The sequence below is a fragment of the Acyrthosiphon pisum genome, chromosome A1, assembly GCF_005508785.2.
Source record: "Acyrthosiphon pisum isolate AL4f chromosome A1, pea_aphid_22Mar2018_4r6ur, whole genome shotgun sequence".
Taxonomy (NCBI): domain Eukaryota; kingdom Metazoa; phylum Arthropoda; class Insecta; order Hemiptera; family Aphididae; genus Acyrthosiphon; species Acyrthosiphon pisum.
This window is the reverse complement of record NC_042494.1, coordinates 77,220,009-77,246,456: the sequence shown is the minus strand read 5'-3', so window position 1 is coordinate 77,246,456 and position 26,448 is coordinate 77,220,009. Positions and strand designations below refer to the sequence as shown.

The 26,448-nt window shown below is 30.6% G+C and overlaps 1 protein-coding gene across 1 annotated transcript in view; it reads right to left on the bottom strand.

Moving 5' to 3' along the window:
- Nucleotides 1-8,789: 8,789 nt before the first annotated feature.
- LOC100571000 overlaps nucleotides 8,790-26,448 on the bottom strand; it is a 37,347-nt gene continuing 19,688 nt past the window's right edge. The window contains exons 3-4 of the mRNA XM_003239986.4: nucleotides 12,611-13,377; nucleotides 8,790-10,437 (exon numbers count right to left, since the gene is read on the bottom strand). Coding sequence (XP_003240034.2) covers nucleotides 9,700-10,437; nucleotides 12,611-13,377 — 1,505 coding nt within the window. The 3' untranslated portion in view covers nucleotides 8,790-9,699. The remainder of the gene's footprint in view (nucleotides 10,438-12,610; nucleotides 13,378-26,448) is intronic.

Sequence of the window (26,448 nt, the reverse complement as noted above, 5' to 3'; positions counted from 1 at the left end):
TTAGTAAGTTAATCGAAATTGATTATTCTACCATCGGCATTTTAAAAAAAAGCACAATAGGTATCTACAGGATACATTAAAAATATAAATAGTTGTCAAACTTAAATTGATTTTATTGTTGTACAACTACCTACCTATACGTGTTATAATAATGTTATTCTATAATTAAAAGAGTTCCTGTCAGAAATAAGATAACCTATTTCGTTAGATTGTCACTAAATAGTAAATACCATATCTAAATATACCCACCATGACTAAAATATCTAAAGTGTTGTATGAAGTGCAAATATAACAAAATAAAATTATTCGTGGTATGAAGTTGCTGTTTACAATTCATTAAAATCCTCTACTTTTATACTTTTTTTTAATCAGTCTTCAAATTTCGTATGTAAAACGTTAGGAACTAATAATTAATATCTTCAACATCGTTAGTAAGCAAAGCATAAATGTGAGAAGGGACATATTATAACCGGACTTAGGATTTGGTATTTGAAAGCTTTAGTTAGTACCTACCGACATATCACTTTTGAACATTATAATAGTCCATGAGAGATTTATTATATAATCTACTAATATAAACTTTTTAATTGGCTTTTAGATTCTGAGCAGACCACGAATGTATTAATGTTGTTGTTAATGGTTAAGCAATGACGTTTTTTTAGCATCGGCTATAACAATTTTAGACAAAAGAAAACTTTATTCTAACACTTTGAGGATGGTTCGTTAACAGAAAATAAGATATAGTTCATAACATTTGGGTGAGGGGATCAAAAGCAAACAATTTTTCATTGCTTTTAACAATAATCGAGAAAAATAAAAAGCTGGTACTTAAGTGGGTAATGAGTGTGTTAAATTTGAATTCAATGATATAAAATCATTGTAATATTGTATGCGAAAAATGATTCTGAGCGAACATACATTCTGTTAGCCTATATAATTAGTATAATATACTAAGTATAGGTATATTTTATTATATTATATTGTGGTTAAATTAATTAATTTAACTATTAGACATTAGTATTACAATCTACAATAGGTTAAATAAGTTTTTGCCAAATATTATAATATATTTTAAAAATTTCAAGTACCCAAGAATAATATTTTTAAATTAGAAAAAATAACTAAAACCGTTATTCTTATGGTTTTATATGTAACAAGAGCGCCACACGGGTCTCCGTTTTATAGTTAAGGATTTCATCCAACTTTGAACTTAAAATAACTATAAAAAACTGTTAATATATTTTTAGAATTTTTGGTTACAAAATGAAAACTTACGTAAAACCTGTTTTCAATCCTTTTGCACTAGTAGCTTATCACCTAGTCCCTATGACTTATAAATATTTTAACGTTTAGAAAAAGTTGTTTTTTTAGTTAAAATTATGTAGAAAAAATATTTGCAAATACGTTAAAAGCTTTTGAAATAATTACTTAGTGTGTTAGGTACGTTAAAACCAGTCCTGTAAAGAATACTTTTAAAAAGTACTTGAGTAAATACTCAAATACATTTTTTTTTAAGTATTTAAGATACTACTCAAATACTTTAATTGTAAAGTATTTCAAATACTACTCAAATACTTTGAAAAAGTATTTGGAATACTTTTGGTTTTTAAAGTGGATTTCTAATTATCGTAATATAAGCACATAGGTAGTAGGTAATCTAATAGTTATCTAATAGTTTTAAAGGGAATATTGTTATTCAATATTCAATAACTTTTTTTAAAAATCTGGTTTTCACAAAAGTATTTAATACAAAAAAAAGTATTTAAAATACCATTCAAAATACTTCATGCTGAAAGTATTTAAAAAGTTATTCAATACTAAAAAAGTATTTAAATACTTTTACTCAAATACTTTTACTTAAATACTTTACAGGACTGGTTAAAACTAATATTTAATATTATCTAATTGTCATATTATTATTATACATCGGGTATACTCGTATTGAACCAGGTAAATTGTACTTTTAACTCTCCTTAACAAACACTAATCTTATCTTATCAAGCACTCATGTATTATTGTTACCCTTATCCAATATGCTTATTGCGTAAAATAAAAAAAAAATCCCCCATCACGAGCTATAGAAAAATTTTAAATTATTAAACAATTTGGTGAAATCCAAATCCACGGAGATCTTTATTACATAATATATCATTCTTTGAATGATATCGCAGTGTTTTTGTTTTTTTCCGATGTACCTTTTTATATAGTTTTTGATAATATTATTTTGTTTTTTTTTTTGGTCAAAAAGCTTGGGAATTCAATACAAGGTTCCTCGTGAGATTTATACACTAGTATAAAAAAAAACCGAAAGTATACCTGTACAATATAGAGTATAGACAACATATCCACAAGCTGCATAAGTTAGTTGTACACTAGCGTATTGGCGCATTTAAATAATAATATCGAATAAATACCAAATAAATAACAAAACAAAAACGTTTATTCGTGTAAACTTACATAATATAGGTTATCCGATTATACATACGATTTCAACGGTAACTAAAGACAGCACAGAGCGTGTGACTTAGGGAAACGTTCAAACGTCGGACGTAGAATGAATGCGTACAATGGCGATATTAAAAGGATTTTGACGGATTTTCCGGCGAACAAGTTCAACCGGACACAAAAATGCGGATAAACCCGGGATAGACACGCACAATGCACATATACTATATACGTTGCGGTCTATGCCGATATAGCGCCGCAACAAAGCATTCGCCGGACGAATCTCTTCGTCCGGCTCCACAGAGAGCGGCGTTTGGGAATTACCATGGTTACCGTCGGGTTCGTGACTGCATCACTGCATCCGCCGCGGGTTACCACCATATCCTGGATACTACTTGCCTGGTGGACCGATGGTTTCGTTGAACAGTTTTTAGACTCGTCACCGTCAAACTGCAGTGCTTCCATGTTATACATCGGACTTGACTGGAGCACGTCAGCTTTTACCGGCCGAACATGTGGCAAAGATGACGAGATGTTTGACGGCACCTCGATCTCGCCAACTTCTTTAGTGGCAGGTATCGTTACTGACAACTCGGTGGACGGTGGATCTGTTGAAACTTGCAACTCCGCCATGGATGCGACGGAAGATAACTCGATATCGGATGTACCGTCTGCGGAGTTCTTTTGCACAGCCACATTAGGCGTCGATTTATATCGCCTGTGCGCCTGTGAACTCTTGATATCTTGAGATTCCAACGTTTTCGCTCGATTTGCTTGGAGCACGTCGAAAACCTCGTGCATTATTATGGTCACGGGCTGGATGTTGAATTTGGGCGAAGTCTCCAGTGCTGCAATATTTGACATATTGATCTGATACGGTTAAGTTAATATATTAAACGAAAAGTACGTTGAGACTTTTGTAATGTATTATAAATGATCCGTAAAGTTCGTTGTAACAAATAAGTACTTATTACTGATTAGGTACTGAATACTGTGACGTACAGAAACAAACTAATTATGTTTTAAACATTTAGGTACACCCGTGGCAACCATATTTTTTATAGATTTTTTAAATCGGTTCTTTTTATTTATATTTGATAATATTATTATTTATTAAAATCGCATTCCTATGTTTTAGTTATACTATTCAAATACTAAATTAATACCGCATAGGAATATTGAATATAGGCTGCACATATTGAAAGTTAAATAATATTAATAATGAATGTCGAATAATGAATAATATCAATATTCTACTCTACAAACTGGTCAACTGATCAAAAATCTTGGTTCAAAGTTATTTTTCAATATTCGACAATGGTCAAATATTACTCATACCTATAAGTCGTAATGCATCGTATAAGTTATTATGATTTGTTGTTTGGAAAATAGTATTTTTTCTAATGTTTACGTCATATTTACTTATTGTTTTAAATAATTAAAATCGTTCGTTAAATATGAAGATAATCATAATTATATGCATATATTTGTGATAAACGCGCTAACAACTTACGCACAATTCATCTCGGTTTAAAAAAATTGTACATTTTAGTTCTACAATATTATAAATATATTGGTTATTTGGTTATACTTATATTATATTTATGTAGACATAGGCAATAAAAAATTATATTACATTTTCTTTAAAATATAATATTTATATTAGCATTTGCTAAACATCGTGTAATTATAAAAATATTTTATCTCTTTTTGAGCTTTAAAGCCATATGAAATGTACAACCTTTTAATTTTTTCAAATCTAATTATAGATTCAAAGATTTGTAAACTTAAACTTTTAAAGTAAATTTATTTTTCCCATATTTCTTCAAATTCTATGCAACCTTAATATTTTTATTTTTATTCAAAATTAAGCAGCCTCATTTGATAGGTTTCAGTATAGTAACTACGGCTGTCAGTTAATAATTTTAATGAACCGCAACAGTAGTGTAGTTAAATTGTCTATCTAAAACGCCGTATGATCAAAATTTAAGTTATAAATACATATTATCAAGAATTAGTCCTCCCTAATGGTGACGTTAAAGTATCTGATGAACACAAAAAAACATACATATAATATACAATATAATAAATATACAATATACTATCATTCCACTCAGAATCTCAAATCTAAAAAAAAAATATTTCGATATTCCTATTTTACCGACGAGTTTCTGGACGCAAGAGTTGTGTCGGTCGTAAAATATACTATGGCCTTCCATGCAAAATGATCTGCAACTAAAATATACGAATAACTATACGTTAACTAAGTAAATAATTGTTGATATTATTCTAGACAAATATTTTTTTCCATACTTTTTTTTAGCAATTGAACAGATAGCGCTATGGGTATATTTATATTTACCACTGAGTTTTCGAGGGCAGGAGTTGGGTTAATCGCCTATACTTTCTCCTTAAAATTCTATAAATATTAAATGATGGTAAAAATCAAAGTTAAATAGGTAGTTAGTTTTAAATTTATCGAGGACAAACAAAATAAGCGCTGTCTCTTTGTTTTTTATTAGCATAGGTCTATAGTTACAAAATCTTGGATAGGTACCTAGAAACTAAATTTTCTATATTAATTATTAACAATGATTAAATATAAATATCATATTAACATTCCAAGGTTATTGCTAAAACTACAGTATGTTATTGTAATGCATAACCTATGGTCACGATTATGTTAATTACCAAGGATTTTATCAAAATGTATGTTTATCATAGAAATATAATAATTACTTTTGGATATTTTGGGATGACCTTTCTTATATTTATTTATCACTCATATTGCAAACCCAGCTATTTGAATTTTATGAAAAATACCATCTCTCCCACGGCATCATTTATAGAAGGACATGGGCCAAATTCCATGACCTCTGGTTTAAGAAAAGAGAAACTGGAACACCGCTAAGGGAGAATCCGTAGAACAGCATTTTCAGATGCAGTAACATAGCCGTCGGGTACTGCTTGAGTACCTTCAAGTAGGAACTGGAACCTTGATGATTTTTAAAGTTCTGGTTCCCAGAAAAACTAAAATTTAGGTTTCGGTTTCTTATCGGTTTTTAAAAAAAAAAACAAAAATGTAGGTTTAGGTTTCTGTTTGGTTCATAAAAAATGAAAAATTAGTGATATGAGTAATTTAATTATACCATGTACTTTGTGTACTCCAGAGGACACGCGGTATGTATATCCTATATTACAGCGGTTCCCAATTGGTGGTCCGTGGACCCCCAGGGGTCCGCATGTTGATTTTAGGGGGTCCGCAGTTGTGTTGTTCTGTAGTGATATTTTTATTTTATTTTAGTGAAATTATTAACTTTGTAGTTATATGAAATTCCGAGTATTTTTGGGCTATTGAAACTCGATTATCGCGAAAAACTAATTGTTGTTACCTAACTTATTGTTAACTGATTTTTATTGGCTGTCTCGGATAGCTTACTTGGCTGATGTGTTTGAATACTTGAATACACTCAATTTGAGTTTACAGGAATTTATATTGATGTTTTTCACGTTGAGAATAAAATCGAAGCAACTACAAAAAAGTTTGAAATTTGGGCAATACGTGTTGAATAGAACTCTTTCAGTAACTTTCGGACATTAAAAACTTTTTTGGAACCTTCGTGTGAATGTCTATCATAGGAGGTAAAGAGTGAAATATCTGAACACTAAGTGTTGTTGAGACTGTCTTGTTGAGCATGGCCAAAATTATAGAAAATATTTTCATCAACATGACCCAAACAATACATGGATAAGAAATCCATTTTCCTGTGATATTGAAAAAATAGAAAATCTCTGAACAGGAATAAGATGAATTAATTGATTTGGTTACTAATGGAACGATGAAAAACATTATTCAACGATAAAAAACTTATTAATTTTTGGTTAATTGTTTAAAATGATCAAAAGCTTTAAGACATTTGATCCCCTTTTGCACAACATATAGATGTGAACAAGTTTTTTCTACCTACTCCCACACAGCATTTTAATATTTACTTTTGAAAAATATTTTCTAAAATACATTAACAAATCATTTTAATCATATTTTTTTAAAAATATTTTCATGGAAACATTATAAAAATATCAATTCAACATTTTTGTGCAATATTTTATTATTTTATGAGAATAAAATATTTATACAATATTATTAGTCAAATATTCATTATTCAAGCACTCCAAAATATTCACAAAATATTATCATTTCCTAAATGCCGTGTGGGATACTATCATAATCGTAGAGCATTGTTTAATCAATGAAAGGTATATTGGTATCGATAAATACCGATATATACTAATATACTCTAGCATAGACTGACGAACGGAAAACATCTTGGTCCCCCGCTCGCTAGCAGTATATTAGGCCGAGGTCACAGCTAGTAGCTACAACGCCTGTGCTGTGTCTCGTACAAAAATTGAGCTTGGCCCGGGAATTTTTCCGATAGACCACGATTAGCGAATGATACCATGATTACAACTGACATTTAGAAGACAATATAAGTCACACGACACGACAGACGATGTATCTGTGAACCCCGCGGCTTCATGTATAAAATCGGTGGACGCCCTCATATATCAACTAGATAGCCGTGTTTATACTACAGTTGTGACCATGAACTAGACCATCATAAACCATATCTTAGTTCATGGTTGTGACCGATGTTGAAGTCGGCCGCCATTTATAAAGCATTTTCCACATGATAAATGATAATATTGTTTTGTAAACATATGTAAATGATGGCAGCTGACTTCAACGATGAGAAGGAGACGGCTATCTAGTTGTTGTGAATTATATCCACATGGTCGTCTCTATTTCGGTATAGATTCAACACCTCGACTGCGGTATAAATTTAACGCGTCTACTGTGACATAAATTCGGTTAACTACAGAGTCTTCGTTAAGGCGCATTCACAGCTACGTCGTGTGTCGTGTCGTGCGAGGGCTTGGTTATTATATGGTTACGACTGGTAACCAATATGGTTTAAAAGTTGAGCAGTAGTCAATTCTTGGTATACTCCGTTGCAACTTGGTTATTACATGATACCAAAAAAGTAATATCCAATCACAATACGATTTGATTGACACGACACGACACACGACGCAGCTGTGAATCCGACTTTATTGTATACGGTATACGTTCAACCGTCATCGGTTATAGTATCAGTGGTATTTAGGAAAACGAGACCATCGCTCTTCATACCGTTCGATTCGCGTTTAAACGGTTCTCGCGGTGTCATCGCGAATATATGTATAATATTATTGTGGTGTGTAATAAATAATAATAGTAGTGTGATGAAATTCCAGCGGAAGATATTTTGCGAGCGTTGTATTTTCGTATTGTATATAACGTGTTTGTATATTTATATATTGTTGTATAAGATTCAAGTTAAACTTTATTTAAGAAGCTATATTGTGCATCATCTGTTGATTTTTAGCTGGTATATCAATGTCAGCATATTAAAAAGGAGGCGAGCGTGCATAAAATATTCATCCTGCGTGTTTATAGAAAAGCACTATTTTTAGAATATCGAATAAAAGTAGGTACATTTAAAAATAAAAATAACTATATAACCTTTTGTAACCTGATTAATAGCAACTATACGTCTATATACCGCAACTGAGCACTATATTTACCATAAAAAACCACAATCAATGTCAATGTCCAATCCATATTAATATATTGGTATTTCTGTACCAGAGTCCGGAGTGTAGTTTGAGATGCCTACGTCAATTTTATCAGTGAAATTAGTGCATTAGTGTTTTTAACATCGCCAGGTGCCGGTTTTATTGTTATAATTATTAATTATAATATTATTGTAAAACGAAATCTATCACTTGAGTCGTAGCATGGTCCAGTGGCGTAAAACTAGCCAACTACTCAAACATAGTCAGAATTTTCATGCCCAGGTACTAATATTAGTAATTTGTACTGCCACCCTTTTCATACAAAAGTAAACTACTGACGGTAAAATTTAATTTTAGGATAAGATACCATATGATGGTATATATTTAAATCAGAAAACCAATTTCATAAAAAAACAAACAGACAATTATTTACAACGTTTTAATAAGCAATAAAGTACATAACTTAAAAAGTACCTATAGAATAAATAAAAATCAATAAATTCTGTGTGGGTACCTGTATGTAGTAAAAATTAGTTTCTAATGATTATAAAATAATCTCGGATCATAATACGAATTAAGAGTTAATTAATACTTAGATTATATTATATTTATATTAGTTATAGTATTTATATGATCATTTTTAACACAATAAATATGTCCGTATAAAAAATAAATATTTCATTTATGGAATTTATTTAGTGAATTAAAAAACAATCAGAGTATAATATTATAATAATGTATTAATGCGTTTATTATATTATATACATATTACATGATATTATGTGCGCGTATAATAATGACTGCGTTTAATAATAACTGAGCAAACAATTTACAATAATATGATTTACAGGATTTTTTTCACTTTTTCTCAAGTAGCTAGTTATACTATAAACAGAAAACTTTTATTTCGACATAAGGCAATCTTCAGCTTGTTAAAAAAATAAACGTTTTTATTATTTTTTTTTATGGCTGTTTAGGTTTTTACTTTCTTAAATATTACTCAAATCGTCTTACTAACTTTAAATGATTATCAATAATATAATATTAAGTAGTGATTCAGCATTTGATATTTATACCACAACATTTTCAAAAAATAATTTTCCTTTAGACTACGATTTATGAAATTATATTCAGGTAGGTATATTGTGTTTCTTCAAAAGATACACATCTAAAAGTGTTGGGTTCTTCATATTGTTTTAACATATATATATATGTTTTAAAGACAAAAGCTTGAAATTGCGTTAAGTATAAAGAATAGCTTAGTTTATAAAATGTTTTTTTGTCATTCTCAGACGTTAACTGCAGTGGCAGGCGACCGTTAGGTAATCTGCGGAATTTACAATATAGCACGTGACGTTATAAACAAAAAATTATATTCGCGAAAATAGAAAACAAAGAAAACAAGAAAAATACATAATTTAATATTATTATTATAATATAATAATAAAATTATTGTCTATAATCATAATAATATATCATAGCGGTAATCACTGGGTTAATTCATATAGATACATACAATATATTATTATTATTTATTATTGTATTCAGTTGCATAATATTATATCTTATATATTATTACCTATGAATAATTTTAAATTTATAACAAACAATATGATGACATAGGCATTGTGTACATCAGTAAGGGTGTATCGCTGCGATTCCGATGCGACCGGACGACTGTAACGAACCGTTGTGACGGTACACAGATTCTTGTGGCGGTGGCTGTGAATGCTGGTGCTGATGCTGGTGCCTGTGGTACGCCTCTGCATAACTGTGCCTGTACCTGGGCGAAATCGGCGAAGGGCTGTCCTCCGCGGCCGCATGGGCCACCGCCCGCTTGTCCGACGTCGCCTCGCGTCTGCCGCCGTAACCGCTGCCTCCTAGGTCTTGTTGTTGTTGATGGTTGTGGTTTTGATGATGGTGTTTGTTGTGTTGGTGTTGTTGGTGATGGTGTGGGTGGTGATCCTCGTAAGCGTAGGCCGCCGATCGCCGCTTGTACTCTCGGCCGGCCAGTGCCGTCGGCACCGGACCGTCTGCGTCGTCATCTACCTCCCGGATGTCCGGTTCGCCGCGAGGTCTGCCCCCGTAGCTGGGAGGCGGACAAAAGCCGCCGTCGTCTTCGTAAGCGTACGAGGCCGGCCGCCGTTTGTAATCGTTGGCCGCACGCGACGACAGCTCCGATGGTGGCGGCGACACGTCGTTGTAACGATTCCGCCTGGGCGCGGCTCGGGGAGCTTCCGGTACCGCGGCCCGACGTGGTGAGCTTTTGCGATGGTGTTCCGGGGGCGGTGGCCTGTAGCTGTGGTCCGACTGCGGGTGGTAGTCTTCGGCCGAGTAACCTCTGGACACCATTCTGGACTCGTCGTGATCGTGCTGTGAAAAACAAAAAACACCGATGCAGTTTAAATAAATAATAATATTAGATTGTATAATACGTATATTTTGCATATTATGCATACGATCAATCCGTATACGGATTATCCTGATACGTTGTTGTGTTGCAAGTGAGCTTCCGGTCAGAGAAACACGACCGGCTTTTGAAGCCCGTGATCTATTCCCGGCCACTTCCGCCCCAAATTTAAGACGTATATAATATATTATTAAGTTATAATAGACATTATAATTGATAGGTGTCTTTAAAAATGTACCGTTCATTTATAATATATGCAAGATACCTATATGGTATAATAATATTATGACCTTTATAATTAATTAGTTTTTTTTACTAACGGCTAATTTCAGAAATAACTGGGCCGATTTCAATAAGTTATATCAATATAGATTCCTTTAGACTCTGAGCATGATTTAGGCTCATTAAAGGTTGTTATAGGATGGCTCATACATGAATTTCATTTTGGCTCACAAAAATCAAATCATTTGTTGTTCATATCAAATGGGCCATAGGTTTTTATTCATACAGAAAATGTGTACAGTAAAAATCACCGGAATCAAAAATAAAATGTGCCGATATAACTTATTCTATACTACTTATATTATTATTCCCACGTATTCGTCTCTACGGTATGAAAATTGTTTTTATTGCACTTTCTTAAATAGACATAAGTATGTAGTTAAATAGTGACAACGAGTGATTTATTATCGTAAAACATAAAAATGATTGCCCAATGGTAAACAGTGATATCTCATTATAGCCAAGTGAACATCAAAAATATCTCACGGCGGAGTATAATTGGTCCAAAAATTAGGCATTGTAAAAAAGTTTGGTAAAAAATATAAACTTAAGAAAACCACATAGATACCCGCATGTGTAGTCTCCGTCTTACTTACGCATACACCTACCAAAATTTACTTTCAGCAGTTCTAATTTTGTGTTGTTAGGTTAAATATTGGAGTTAATTGACCTATAGTCAAACTTAAAAGTTAAAGATAAGAACATTATGTGTGTTTCTCGTTTGATGTTTACACTATTTTAATTTGTAAGCGAGTAATAGTTGTACGTCTATGTAAAGTATTAATATTTAGAAATGCTCGTAACTCACTTACAAATTTAAATATCGCTAAAACCAACGCAAGTACGTAGATAATGATTTTACCTTCAAGTTTGTTAATAGGTCAACTCACTCACTCTACTATTAAAGCTAACCACAAAAATTTGGAACCTCTGAACGTAAATTTTGGTATGTTATGCGTTAGTAAGACGGAGACAACACGTACGGGTACGACGTCCTTTTAATGTTTCAGATTGCATGAATTAATAATGGGGCCACCTATAAATACAGGGGGATCTCCGTTCTGGAAGAATAAAATCACGTATTTGGTGGGAATTATTTTGAAACAATACAATGTATATTGTATGGTTTTATTTTGAATATGCAATAGGTGCAATAATTTCCATCAATTACGTTAATACATAACAGTAGCAGTAACCACAATAGGACTGATGGTCTTAGACTGCGGTTATAATTTAATAAAAAATACTGAAACTGCTTTCTTTATTTCATTCGAATATATATCATAATGTAAATGGTATAAAATATAATATTGATTGTTATAATCACTGTGGACGTCAGGTATTTTTTAATTGGTAAAAAACCATCGATGGCTTATTTTTTTGATTCATTCTTTCCTTATTTGTACAAGGAAAAATAAGTCAAACTGCAACTGCGTCTCTGATGCGACTGATAGGACATGTGAATTTGAGGACAACAATATAAAATATTTGTAAAAATATAGAAATCGCGAATTTTTTCCTGAAAGCGTTCAGAAAAAAATGTATAATTATATTATATATTTCAGCAATATATAGTAACGAATATTAATAATGCAACTACTTGTACATATTTACTTAAAAACTATATTTATTATAATATTTAATATATGAAAAATTTAAGTTGCGTTTAAATAGGTACCTATTCCTAGGTATACAATTAATCAAAAGGGTCAACCTTTTTATCGTTTCTAAATGTATATGTGACCATTATACTATATAACTACAATATATGAAAGAATAATAGAAATATTAAAAGTAAGAGTAGATTTAGGCAATTATGTTTTCATGTTTCGTTTTAAAATTAAAAATATTTACCTGAAAGTTTCTTGGCTGTCTATTGGAAATTGGTTTTGAATAACCACCGTTGTAATCAGTATCCAATCCTTCTCTCGGTCGATTGGTTCTTCTGTAATTTTTGACCACCTGGTGGTCAAAATGATCGTCGTCGTAGTCACCATCGTCATCATACCGATTCCTATCCATTTCCTCGTCGTCGGAATGGTGACTTCGCGACCAATTGCAAGAGTCTCTGACCGCAGCTCGGATCATGGGCAATGCGTTTTCTTTACGTTGTCGTTCAAGTCGCTTCTTTAGATCGGATCGTTGTTCGTCGATCCGTTCTTTTTCTAGCATAAGGAATTTTTCTTTGGCATCCTTAAATCTCTCCCGCGGTGATTCTCTAACTGTAGAACGATTTGGAGACGGTGTCCTCTGCCTGATTTCTACGGGCTTTTTCCTGTACTCTGGCACGGTTAAGGGCGTAGGCGCAGAGTTCTTGACCGCTTCACTGTTTCTCGGTCTCGGTTGGACCAGCGCAACGTTACGATCTGAATATTTTTCCCTCAGGTTTGGTGTAATGTTGTTGTTATTATTATTATTAAAGTTTTGCCGTTTAACATTTGGAACGTTGACGTGTTGTTGGACCTCTTGTCTCCCATTGTAATAGTCTTTTTCCGGCGATGTCACTGGGCTACTGCTACTGTCCACGCCACTGTCTTGTCTCCTAATTCTGGGTAACGGATGGTCATTCGAAGGTTTTGCAAACAATGGTTCTTCTAACGGACTGGCGTTCCAGTCGTCATCTGAAAAATATATTTAAGTTGCTATATTAAAGATGCGTGTTGTATAGATAGGTGGTTTGAGGTATATAAATAAAATAATTATTTGTTTAAAATACAACTATTAATTATGGGTGTCACCATCGTCATTATTCGCTCAACACGTCGCAAATTACTATATAGCTTACAAAACTGTTTAAGGACATCAAGTGAGTTTAAAAATTCTTATTATACTTATTACTTATTAGACCAAACTAGTTTGGTAACCATCGCAGTCAACTACTTAAAACGCAAGTATCGTATTTATGTAGGTTGCTTCAACCAAAATAATACAATATTTTAGGAGACTTTGTAAATACAATTTATTTATTTATGCCTATAATACTATAAATAATCACAATAAACGTCCAGTAAAATACTATTTAACGCTGTATATTATTTTAATTTAATTTTTTTGAATTTATGACACGACTAAAATTATATGAAAAAAATATCCATTTAACAAAATATATATTTATATTAATTGGTTTCTATTACATGTTATAATACGGCTGATAGAACAATTTTAAGGACAACTTAAACACGTTTTCAGTTATTATAAACAAGCACTACCTACCTAACAATATTAACATGTGTAATAGCTACGTGTTATATAAACTACTCAATATTCTGCACAATTTCGAGCCAACAATCTTAAAATACCTTTAGCTAATATAAGAACTTTAAAAGTTGCAGTTATTATGCACTAAAACAAAATGTTATATTGGTGTTGTTTCGATTAACCGGTTTAATACAGTTTGCCTAGAAATCTAAAATTCTACATTTTGACCTCAAGAGGTTCCTTTCTCTTGACGACGTCACCCAAAACACCGATCGAAGTAAAGTATATATTATTATAATTTATAAACCTGCATACATATTATATTATTTTTACCTTTACAATAATATTCGCATAAAATACGACCGCAAACAAAACCACCTATGCGGATATGATTGGTTATAAACGCATCGAATTTGTTACAACTAAACATATACCTAGATACCTATAACATTATATTGAACTCTGCAGGTTATGCGTATCGATATAGATAAAAAACAGTTGTACTCGCTGTTTGTGTTTACACTATACATTTACGATATTTGTGGCAAAACAATTGTAGTTTTAATTTAATCGTCTATCCGGCACAATTCACACGGTTTTTTATTCAGCCACTGCAAGAGGGCATGAGAAAGAGGTCAGATTACGTATGAATTGGCGGTTCGCCACGAAATAAAATCGTACACCAAAAGCCACGGAATTGTATTGAACTACAATGTACTATACTATTATTATATTTTATTATGCTACGCGTAGTGTATATACCTATGTATGTTTTGTACAAGCCTATGTATATATTTGTGCGTATTGGACCTATGAAATTGTTCCTCTAAACAAAGATGACTTAATAACCCATATCTACCAGCTATATATAAGTTGCTACAGTTTTAAATTGAAATTACTATATACATTATACAAACACAGGCGTAAACTGATGAGATATAATATGGCGATTGGGTGACTGTCTATACCTGTAAATATTGAAGGGGAATTTTTATAAATTGATTCAATTATCAAAAAAGTATTTTTTAGTAGTTCAATTTCACTCGGTGAAACAACGCGTTAAAGTGATTAATTATGTGTGTATAGAAAAAATAATCGATTAGGTTCCAATTGTCTTGTGTTGATTGTTGTTATAAAAATCAAAACTGTGATTATATATGATTACAGTTTGATGATGGTCAGTTTTCCTATTTATAATTTGTGAAAATTGTTAAGGACACTCGCGTTAAAAATATGTATAATTGCCACTGACAAAAATTACCCAAGTGACCCCGAAGCGTATGCAAAGATAGGAAGATATGTTTATCGGGTAGAGACAGTAAAAAAAATCTAACTTGAAATTACATTTTTGTCCTCTGTAATATTGCTAAATTATAACACCACTATTTCGGTAACCAAATTAGCGTGAGAAATAGAATCTAAAAGAAATAATATTTTCAGTGGATTAATATTATTTTAGTTACAAACCAAAAATATAATATAATATAAATTATAGGGTTGAGAATATTATAACTTTCCTTCTCGCCCACCCCCCCCCCCCCTTAACTAGTAAACTATAATACAGTAGTCACTCGATAATTCAAAATTCAGGGGACTGAGTTAAAAATTCGATTTATAGAGGTTTTCGATTTACCAAATGTTCGAATAATCCGCGATCACTTTTTTTTGTTGGCTATCGACAAACACTTGTTCTCTACCCATATATTGCGACTGACTACATTTTATTCGATTTCAACAACGGTTTACCCATTGCAGAGGTTTATTTTGGTAAAATAATACAATTTAAGTTTAGATTAGGTAGGTAAGGTACGATAACATTTATAAACTACGATAATATTTAATCACCGTCGTTATTAATTTCATTACGAGTACGTCAAATAGATTGTACATACATGATACATATGAACTTACATATTATAATCACATTTAAAGAAATTTGAATTATAGAGGTTCGTAATATGGCCTATGGGTCTTATATACGCATACTATACCTAACTCAATTAATGTAAAGAATTTTTTTGTTATAGATGGTACAACTTACGTAAAGTTCCTACCTACCGGTAGTTAATGTTAAAATGAAATTTTGATTTAAAATTTATATTTCCGTAAACATAAAAAAAAATTAATAATTATTAAAAAATCATTATACACCATCATTGTTTTGTAATGATATATAATTTATATAATTTTATAAACATGTTTTGTTAATTAGATAATTATGTAGTCTAAATAGTTGTATACCGGAGATTACTAAAAATGTGTATGGAGAAAGTGCACCAGATGAATTTTACTGAAGTATGCTCCGGGCCACAAACCGTTATTCAACTTGGCATGCAGTAACGCGCATACTTGTGTTTCTTTTTACAATCGATATTTTCTGTAATGATTATTTCACTATAATAGGCGGAGAAACGTGAATTCGTCAGTTTATATTAAAATATAACAAAAATTAATTACGCACGAGGAATGAGGATTAATATACGTATACGGTATTGCCGACTTGGTGTGTATCATAATTCATATAATATGTTTTTTATATGAATATTATATTTATTATATACACGATAATACGTAATATTTTTGTTGGAAAACATGGCGTGTGTGCTCATACTGTGATTATAATATTATTTTGTTTGCTTTAACGTTGTACTATTAGGAAACACACGTAATGACGTGTTTACGAATATAAACATAAACTATAAAAATATTCTCAATATTTCATTGTATAGTCACATACAGTCAAATGACAATTATTGATAATATTATACAATTAATATAACAATAATAATCAATAATGCATGGCCTGCGCTTTTTGGCCGTCGACTTCGGACGAGGATAAGACGATTTTTATCGTATCGTCGATCTCTATGACTCGGACAGCGTGTCTATAATATAATAATATAATAACTATCTTGGCGAAGAATCGTGCCGTGTGAAAGTCTAGCACTCGGGTGCTATCACAGCTCTCTTTGCCAACAACTACCAAAAGGCATTCAAAATAAATACGTAAGTACACCTACCTGTACCTGTACGGTCAACTCGAAAAGGATATTATAATACAGGGGTGGCCAGCGAGAAGAGACTCGCGAGCCACCAAATATATTAATAAAAATTGAAGAGCCAAGATGTAAAAAAAAAAAAAAGGTCATATTATTGTATATTATGTGACCCTTTTTTTTTTTTTTTTGTTAATGTTACGTTAAGATGCGAGCCGTGGTTTGGCCATTATAATACATCAGCAAAATTCGGTTGAATATCCTACGCGTGAAACGATACACAATAATATGTTATAAAAGACTTTGAATTTGAATGAAGTCGGGTATCGGGTATAGAGTATTATGGAGGATTTAATCTCCTTTGCTTTTATTACGTACCTACCTATATTATGTTGCGGACAATGTGAGGGCGCATTGGCCGGTCTATGATGTTTACTTTACCCGGTGATTTTGGGCAACTCATTAAAATATACTATTTTTCCAAAGCAGCTGAGTAATAATTGCCAGGCAGTAAACTTTGCGAGAGTTGCAACTTTAATTTAGAAAAAAAATTAAACCAATTTGCCATTTCATTAATTTACTTCATGTAAAGAATATTAAATTGCATATTATGTAAAAAGTATTAAAAAAATAAAATTCTTTTAACACTTTATAATAGAATTTTCAAAATTCGAAAATAGCTATTTTAAAGCTATTTTATGAGTTACTTCTTGATACGTAATACTGAAAAAAGAGGAATTTTTAGATCTGTTAAGTTTTGAATGAATTATAACAATTTAATTATTCACGACTTCCAAAAATATAACAAATTGTAAAATTGTTTCAATTTTACACTTTTTAGTAGATATAGCCATTATACTAGGTAGCTAATACAATTTTTTTTTGTAAATCATGGTAAAATGTTGGCCATTAATCATATATTATGATTATTATATTATTATATTATATATTTTTTTGAAAAAAGCCTCATTAAAATATACCTACAAAATTTTGAATTTGTGATACTGCAGACTTTCCAATTAAATAACATTCTGTACATTGTCTATTACGATAACGTCAAGGGTAATCAATGACAATAAATCCTGGTGAAGGGGTAATTGGGTTTTTTTTTATATTGCTATATATCTAAGCAAGTAATTTGTAGATATAATAAGTAGTAAACATAGCAATACCACGAAAATATAATTTGTCTATTTAAGTACTTATATTACCTAGGCACCCATATATTTACCAAATGATCTATTCATTACATCATATTTATTGCTTATTTATGTTTTTCGTACCTTATAATATGCAAGGAACAAAAAAAACGAGAAAATCCTCAGTTTCAAAAAATTACACATTCATATTTTTTACGTCTTCTGTTGCTGCTGCCCTAGCTAGGTATTATTATTATGTATTACTATTAATTATTTCCTGTACGAAAATTAAAAATAATATAGGTACTGACATATTTAGTGTAATATTAATATACTAATTATTGTATTTAAGGGATTCTACATACGTTATAATATACACAATACACATGTGCTGCATCTACGCGATTATACAAATGCCGAATATAGCGTATAATATGTATATATATAATACATTATAGGTATCTAATTTAATATTATTTCACCATGTTGTGGGAAATATGCCTAACTTACGATTTTCTAATATAATTACAAATAAATGCATATACGAAATACCTCTTCGCAAATCACAATTTTTAAACACCACACCAATATAAATATTATGATACTAACATACGTTTAATGTATTTTTAAAAAAAAAACTATTAATCATTAATATACATAAAATATAGGTACTACTTTCGTGCGTAAAAAATTATAAAATATTATAAAACCCCACAACATTAGTGGTGAGAAATAAACACATTTGCACAATCCCACAGTAGTAGAAGCCACATTTCATCATCCATATTAAAAACAAAATGTATAGGGACACGTATACCTATATATAGGTACCTACATATTAATATGTTATATTATATAATATGTACACAATTTATATGCCCGAGTGGCCGAGTAAATCTTATTTCGTATGTGCAGTATACCAATGATAAATGATACATTATGTAGACACTTAAATACTTCGATATACATATATAATATTATATTGATTATCATACGTACAACGCACAACAAATAGGTCATCAGCTATATATAATTCTGTATAGGAACCACCTCGGGTTAGTAGTTATAAACCAAGATAATGTATCTTGGACGGTGAAGTTTCTACTTCTCATCGTGTTAATATTCATGTTTTATTATGTAGACACGAAAATGACCTCTGATACAACAACCTTCTAATAAATAGTGAAATTTAGAAGTGCAGTGTAATTTATATGTCAAGTAAACAAAAATATAAAGCTTCTTCTACAATAATAATATTTGAGATTATCGACAATATCTACATTATTTTAAATATCATCTAGGACTGTAGTAGTGTTGTAATTGTGTTTGTTTTAAATGAATAAATTATACTTTTTCAAATGCCTATATAGATACCTACTATTTAATACCACATAGATAGACTCACTATAAATAAACATTATTTTTGTATAGGTACGTACTACGCCCACAAGTTTTGTATAAGACCTATAATATATCCAAGACCGTGACTTATCAGTATATTTAAATAGGTTTTTTCAATAGTAATCAGCTATAACTTATAAGCAAATCTCAATTTAACGACGTAAATTTCTTATAGATTACTGTTGAAAAAAAACCGTATTTAGATAATATATTATTGATTTGCCACGGAGATAATTAGGGTGATACGGTACTTTGGGACATACCTAATGTACATAATATTATATTTCATCAAAATAAACACCTCAAAATTAAATTCTATGTTAATTCAGTACACAGTTAGGTAATATCATTACATAAAATATTATAATTTACTTTAAAAACCTTATATAATAAATATAAAATAAGTGCTAATGTTTTTTTGAACTGAGTGTATCAAATGCTTACGTCGTTGTGGTGCTCACGGTCTGGTTAGAACAAGTCCTAACTATAATACGGGTCGATAAAATAGTATTTTAAATAAATTGTTACCTAAATAATGTATCTGTAGTTTATACCATCAATAAAATCAAATTAATTATTTTAAATGTTGACCGTTATTTTTCATTGGATTCTATAGTAATTTCTGTAAAACATTTTTTTGGTTGAAATCTTCAAGTTTTGTTCACTATAGTTTGTGCGGTATAATTAGACGACCCAATAAAGTCTATTAAATGCATTAATATAGTTATAGGTAAGGTACCTATATCTAAAATAATTGGAATACAAAATTAGATATTTGTATAGGATGTCTATGATAAAAGTGAATGAAATATTTTTTGTATAACTCGTTAAATTACTGTTTATATAAAAAAAAAAGTTATATATTAAAAGATGGTTTAAAAAAATGTATTTATTTTTATTAATTTAAATTTTTAGAAAAAACTCTACATGCCAGAATCCATTAATAAATAAATAAAAATTGTTGTCAACATAGAAAATATAGTTCATTTTGTATGTTGACAACAATTTTAAAAGCAAAGTTAATTTTGCTGTTAGTGCAAACATGTGCTTCAAAACTGATGAACTGTTATAAATATTTGATTGTTATATCGATTCGAAATCATTAATAAAAACATAGCACACTACTCGATATTTTTTCTTTAAAAGAAAAATCTATGAACCATTGATATGTTTTTGTTAATAAGTAACCACGGCAACGAAAAACCTTACAAAAAATCAATCAGAAACAAAAAAAACTGTATTTTATAATATATTTTTTTTTTTGATTATGTAATGAAAAAAATTGTCGCTATTTTTCATGTGTACTGCAGGATATAATTAAATAGAAACGAATTTATCTTCTCAAAACTTAATTAAGTTTCATTAAAATGCATATTAAAAATATTTAAATTTGGTGTTTGTTTAAGAACAGCTGATGGACTGAAATAAATAATTGTAGACTGTAGTAGGTACTATAATTTCGGGTATAATATGGAAACTAACAATAATGTGATGTGTTAGGTACCTATTCAATATACATTATTACATAAAATAAGCGATTGAATAATAAATTCAAATAATTATTATGGAAATTCAAATTTAAAATTACCAGTTGGTACGTGTTTTTTTTTATCGAGTTATGTGTTCTGTTATATATTGACTGTGGGTGGCAGAATAAATGTACATTTTAGTAAATTAAAATAGAAGTTAAAAAATATATAACGAGTAAATTATTTCGTAAATCAACTACATCGTTACTCAATAATATTTCTATCACCGTATAGGACATAGGTCATTGATTTTTAAGATTTATGCATTTCTTATGCAACACTATCGTTGCCAATTCATTACCTATATTGGTGATGTATTAGAATTACGAAGTACACGCTCGCAGCTAGAATACTTCGGAAATTTACCTCACTGTTTAATAAATTACTACTTGTCTATCCAATTGTAAGATTACAAAATCGCATGCACAAGTATAATATATACCTTAATGTCCTATATATAGGTACATATGGTATACATATATGATCACACAGAGTTCTATTTCAGACAAATGTAATACGAATATTATTATACAGATACAATACCTACAAGTATCAGGGACGTGTTATAGATAGGTAGGTACTTTGAAATATGAAATTTAAAATGAGTCGTACGTAAATCTAGACTTCATAGTGTATAATCTTCAAAACATGTTTTTGTTCGAATGACCCGCCCGAATAATGACCTGCAAATGACCGAATGATTAGTGGTTTTATGAATTTGAACACGTTTCTGGTGTTATATCTTAACACTTGTAAATCCTTAGCGCGAAATCAACATTCAGACGTGTATAACATTGACGTTCGTACAATATAGTATAATTGAAACGACTCCAAATTTCTAGGTAAGTATGTGTGTGTGTCAATAATAAAAAATGATTTATTACGTATTGAGTTGTACCTACACCCATATAATACGCATATTAAGTGCATAACTGTTCAAATTCCATCGATAGATAACGCGGGGACTGCAAGTGACGGTGTATATTATAAGCTGTGCAGAGGTCTGATTAAATTATGTAATCAACACGAATTAACTTAAAACAAAAAAAAACTTATGTGGAATACTTGGCGTAGGTCCGCAGGTATGATATTACCTAAACATCATGATTTTTTTTTCTCAACGAAAGACACTCGTTTTCTATCGATTAATAATTGTTATTGATTATTATTTTATACTAGCTGATTCCGTGCACTGCGTTGCCCATTAAAAATGCCAACTTTATATGAATAATATGTTTTACTTAAAACCCATGGCAACCATTTATAAACAAAAATGTCCATCGAAAATCTCAAAATCCCTGTTTGAGTCCCTCCCGGTGTTGGTCCTCTCCCTTTGAAATTAGCCTATCTTCTGTCCAGAAGTCTAATCTATATCTGTACCAAATGTCATCAACATCGGACCAGCCGTTTAGGAATGCATAAAAGACACACACTGCACAGACAGGTAGACAAACATTAATTTTTATATATTATATGGATAATTTTTAAAAACTAACGTTTTACCACTTATTTGTTTTGCATATAAACAAAATAAAAATTTAAAACTAAAATCTTCGTTCCTACGCGTATCATAGTTTTAAACGACGCGATTCGTAAAGCATGTCAAATAACACACACCACAATGAATGCAATCGTATACCTGTGCAGCATATTATAATAATATGCGCCAGTGCCTGAAGTTGTCCTGGCTAGGACGAGGTCCTGTGCGTGAACCGCGCACATATTATTATTGTTGTTATTGTACCTACCAGTCGGTGCTACATGATGTAAACCCAAAAACCGGTTTCTTATTTGTCATCCTGTTACACCCACTACGGCGTATGCAGCACCGTTAAAACGTAGGTACCTACATATTATTATTATTATTATTATAAATTGTAAAGATGACGACGATGTACGCCTTTACAATAATTATTATAATATTGCGCTTATGCCCAATATAACGCACACCTATTTAATGTATGCACGTCTTTTTTACAATTATTATTATAAAAAAAAAAAATGGAAGATATTACACTCACTCTCACTGTAATAATAATAATAATAATAATAATAATAACAAGATTGCAGTATAGTACCTACGTGTCGATTAGAAAACGCGCGGCCATGTATCGCGACGATATAGAGACGAGCCATAGAGTGAACTATCGTATAATCGTACATAATACAATATCTTATTTTAATAATATATTTTATACGTTTTACCTTCACCCAATAATATATTATGATATCTGTGTGTACAACGTATACGCATTATGAACTAATATACACAATTTTTAGGCATTACCCATAGGCCATAGATGTAAAGAGAACAATAATTCTGAAGAATTTGTGTGTGGACTGTGGGGAGAGGGAAACTCTTGAGACGTTTATTGTGGAATGCATAACAGCTGTGTAAAACGGAGATATAGCAGTTTTACCAAATTAAGACGGACGAGAAGAAGTGAATGAACGTTCAAGGTCGATGTAGCTGGTATTTTTTTCAGCGCCTAACTTCAAAGGAAATACTCAGTCACAGTCGGTTGACTATTGTCGCTGAATTATCTATATAGAACTATTATAGAAGTGTATACCTAGACATAATGTATAGGTATGCACTGTGGTGTAGCTAAAGTCTATATGAGAATATGATCACCACGGAAGTACCTACTTTTATGATTTATTTTTGGGCACGAGAGATTCACCGTACAAATTAACAACGACCGAGAGATGAAAAAAATATAAATAATGAAATAATTTATAATAGACAGGGTTCACAGAACGTATACAGAGCATATTATTAAAATTCTTTATTGATACATGAAATATGTATAATAATATTGTTATCGTGGCATAATAACAACATTATTTGGTTCCGGCTACCGTGATTTAATTGATTACAATTTAAAACAATTTCGGAATGCGCATTATTGAAACTCAAATGAACAATTATTAATTATTGTGTACCTACCAAATACGCATTAATACTAAAATATCGTAATATTTATTTTCAAATACGATAAGTGATGTGCGATGTCGCGTTCTTTCAACCAATTATTATACTCTGAGGTCGTATTTTTTTTAGGACCTACAACGACGTAACGAAAATAGTGTGATACAGAGATCATGTGTTTCGCGTCGTTCACTTCACCTCGGTGTTGAATAAGATAAGTGTAGGTATTATTATTTTTAATTTGAACATGACCATTATATCACATTAAAAGTTTCTCAACTGAAGTCGGTTTACTCAAAAAACAAAATGGTCAATATTGTATAAATAATAATGAATGCTTACTGAAATGTGAATGGATTTCATTTTCTAATAATTATTATATTATAAGTAAGTACAGAGATAATTTTCATACATTAGTATAATATAATAGTAGGTATTATACATGTATTGTATGAAGCATATTGAATTAATTGTTCACTGTCCCAAAGTGCTTTCTAAAAAAGAAGCTCGCAGTAGGTAGGTACATTGTAAAACAAATAACTCCATCGCTACACGCTCAGTCGCTCAGAATCTATTTTAACATTATTTTTTATACAGGCTATCTGTTACATGCGTTGAACAATAAGTTTAACTAATCGATAAAATTAGATAAAATTATTATTACAAAAATTATAGAGTGAAGAGACCGCCCAGTATGGAGGTACCTACTTGGTCGTGAAATAAACGCTCAGAATCTAAAGAATCTAAAATCTTTTGATTTTCTTTTAATTAATGAAATATTCGTGCACGAATAGATGATGTATGGTGGTTTTGTATTACTGTAATACAATTGCTAATATTTTCGGGTAACGATCTAAATATGAAGTCAAGTCTTCAATCATAATAGTTTGTGTATTGCCATATACATCCAATATGGACATTGAACACAATAACAACAAACCATAATAGTTTTATATGCATTAAGTTGTACTTGGGCGTTCATTTGCACTAACAGTACATTTTTTGTGCACCCATATATATATATAAATCGGTTTATATTGTTCCAGAATGTGTACATTGTTTTAGGCCATTATATAAGAACACATTCATTAAGCTGACAACATTAATCTGTATAATGAATTGATTTCCCTTTTGCTAAAAGTCCGGTAAAAAAAATGTAGAATTCGACTATATTGTACTTAATAATAAAAAAAACGTCATTAGAAAGTCGCTGCATGCTATGCCTATTATGTTCAGCTAATTTTTATGAGCTATCGCATATGTGGCACGTGCTAAAGCTGGTTGGGTGGCTTAAAAGAGGACAACAATCGTTTGACCCACATATAAACGTTTGGGTATCATATCATTAAGACATATTATTTAAACTAATTTTTTTTTAATTTCAATTTAAGATAATAAATTTAAAATAGTATATATATTATATATACGTTTGGTACAAATACAATGGCACCTATTTCGATGTTAAATGTACCTTACTAATACTATTACGATGTAAGTAGGTAGGTACTGACTTTTGTTACATTTGATATGCTTGATTTATCAATATATGAAATTTAGCTAACAATATATTTTTTCAAAGTAATCTTATAGATATATTATATGATTGGAATATATAAATATTTACACAAAACCATTTATTCTCTATAGGTAATAATAGCGAAGGTTAAGTTCAAATCTATATTATAAATGTATAACCCACGGACAGCATATATATTTACTTGAGCTAAATAATATACAACCAAATATACCATATGTTATACAAATTGAAAATAGGTAGGTACCTACAATAAACTTAAAAACATATATTATAATTAGTTTTAAATGAGTAATGACATGATGGTCATATCGATATAACCAAAGGTATAGGTAATATGCACATGTTACAATAAAGCCAAACGGAAAAATTATATTTTCTAGTTGCACCTCTGAATATATACTGCACAGGCACGGATCCAGAGCAAAGATCTGGGAGGGGGGGGGGGGCAACAATTTTTTTACAGCACAAATACAATTATAATAAATTATTATCCTTTATTCTTAATAAATAGTAGATATAACGTATAATAATATATTATATTATCAAACATATATTATGTGATTTGAAATATAGTAATATAGTAAGTTTTAGGATCTGTAGAATTATAAAAAATATGTCTGGGGGGGTTTTTTTCGGTTTTTGGGATTTTTTGTTATCGTTTTTCAGTTTTTTTTTTGTTTTTGTTTTATTAATTGTTTTTGTTTTTTTGTTTTATTAATTGTTTTTTTCCGTTTAATAACGTTTTTTAAAAACGTTTTCCATCCCTGCTTTATTTAGATAGAAACACTATTTAAAATATTCTAAACTTTAGAAACGAATGTGGAGGGATTTTAGGGAATTCAATAGATAAATTCTAATCTTTCTATTTTTAAATAAGTTCTATAATAAACTAGAAATAAAATCCTAGTGCTGGTTATAATAAATACGTAAAAAATAATGTATAATGTGCAAATGTAGAAA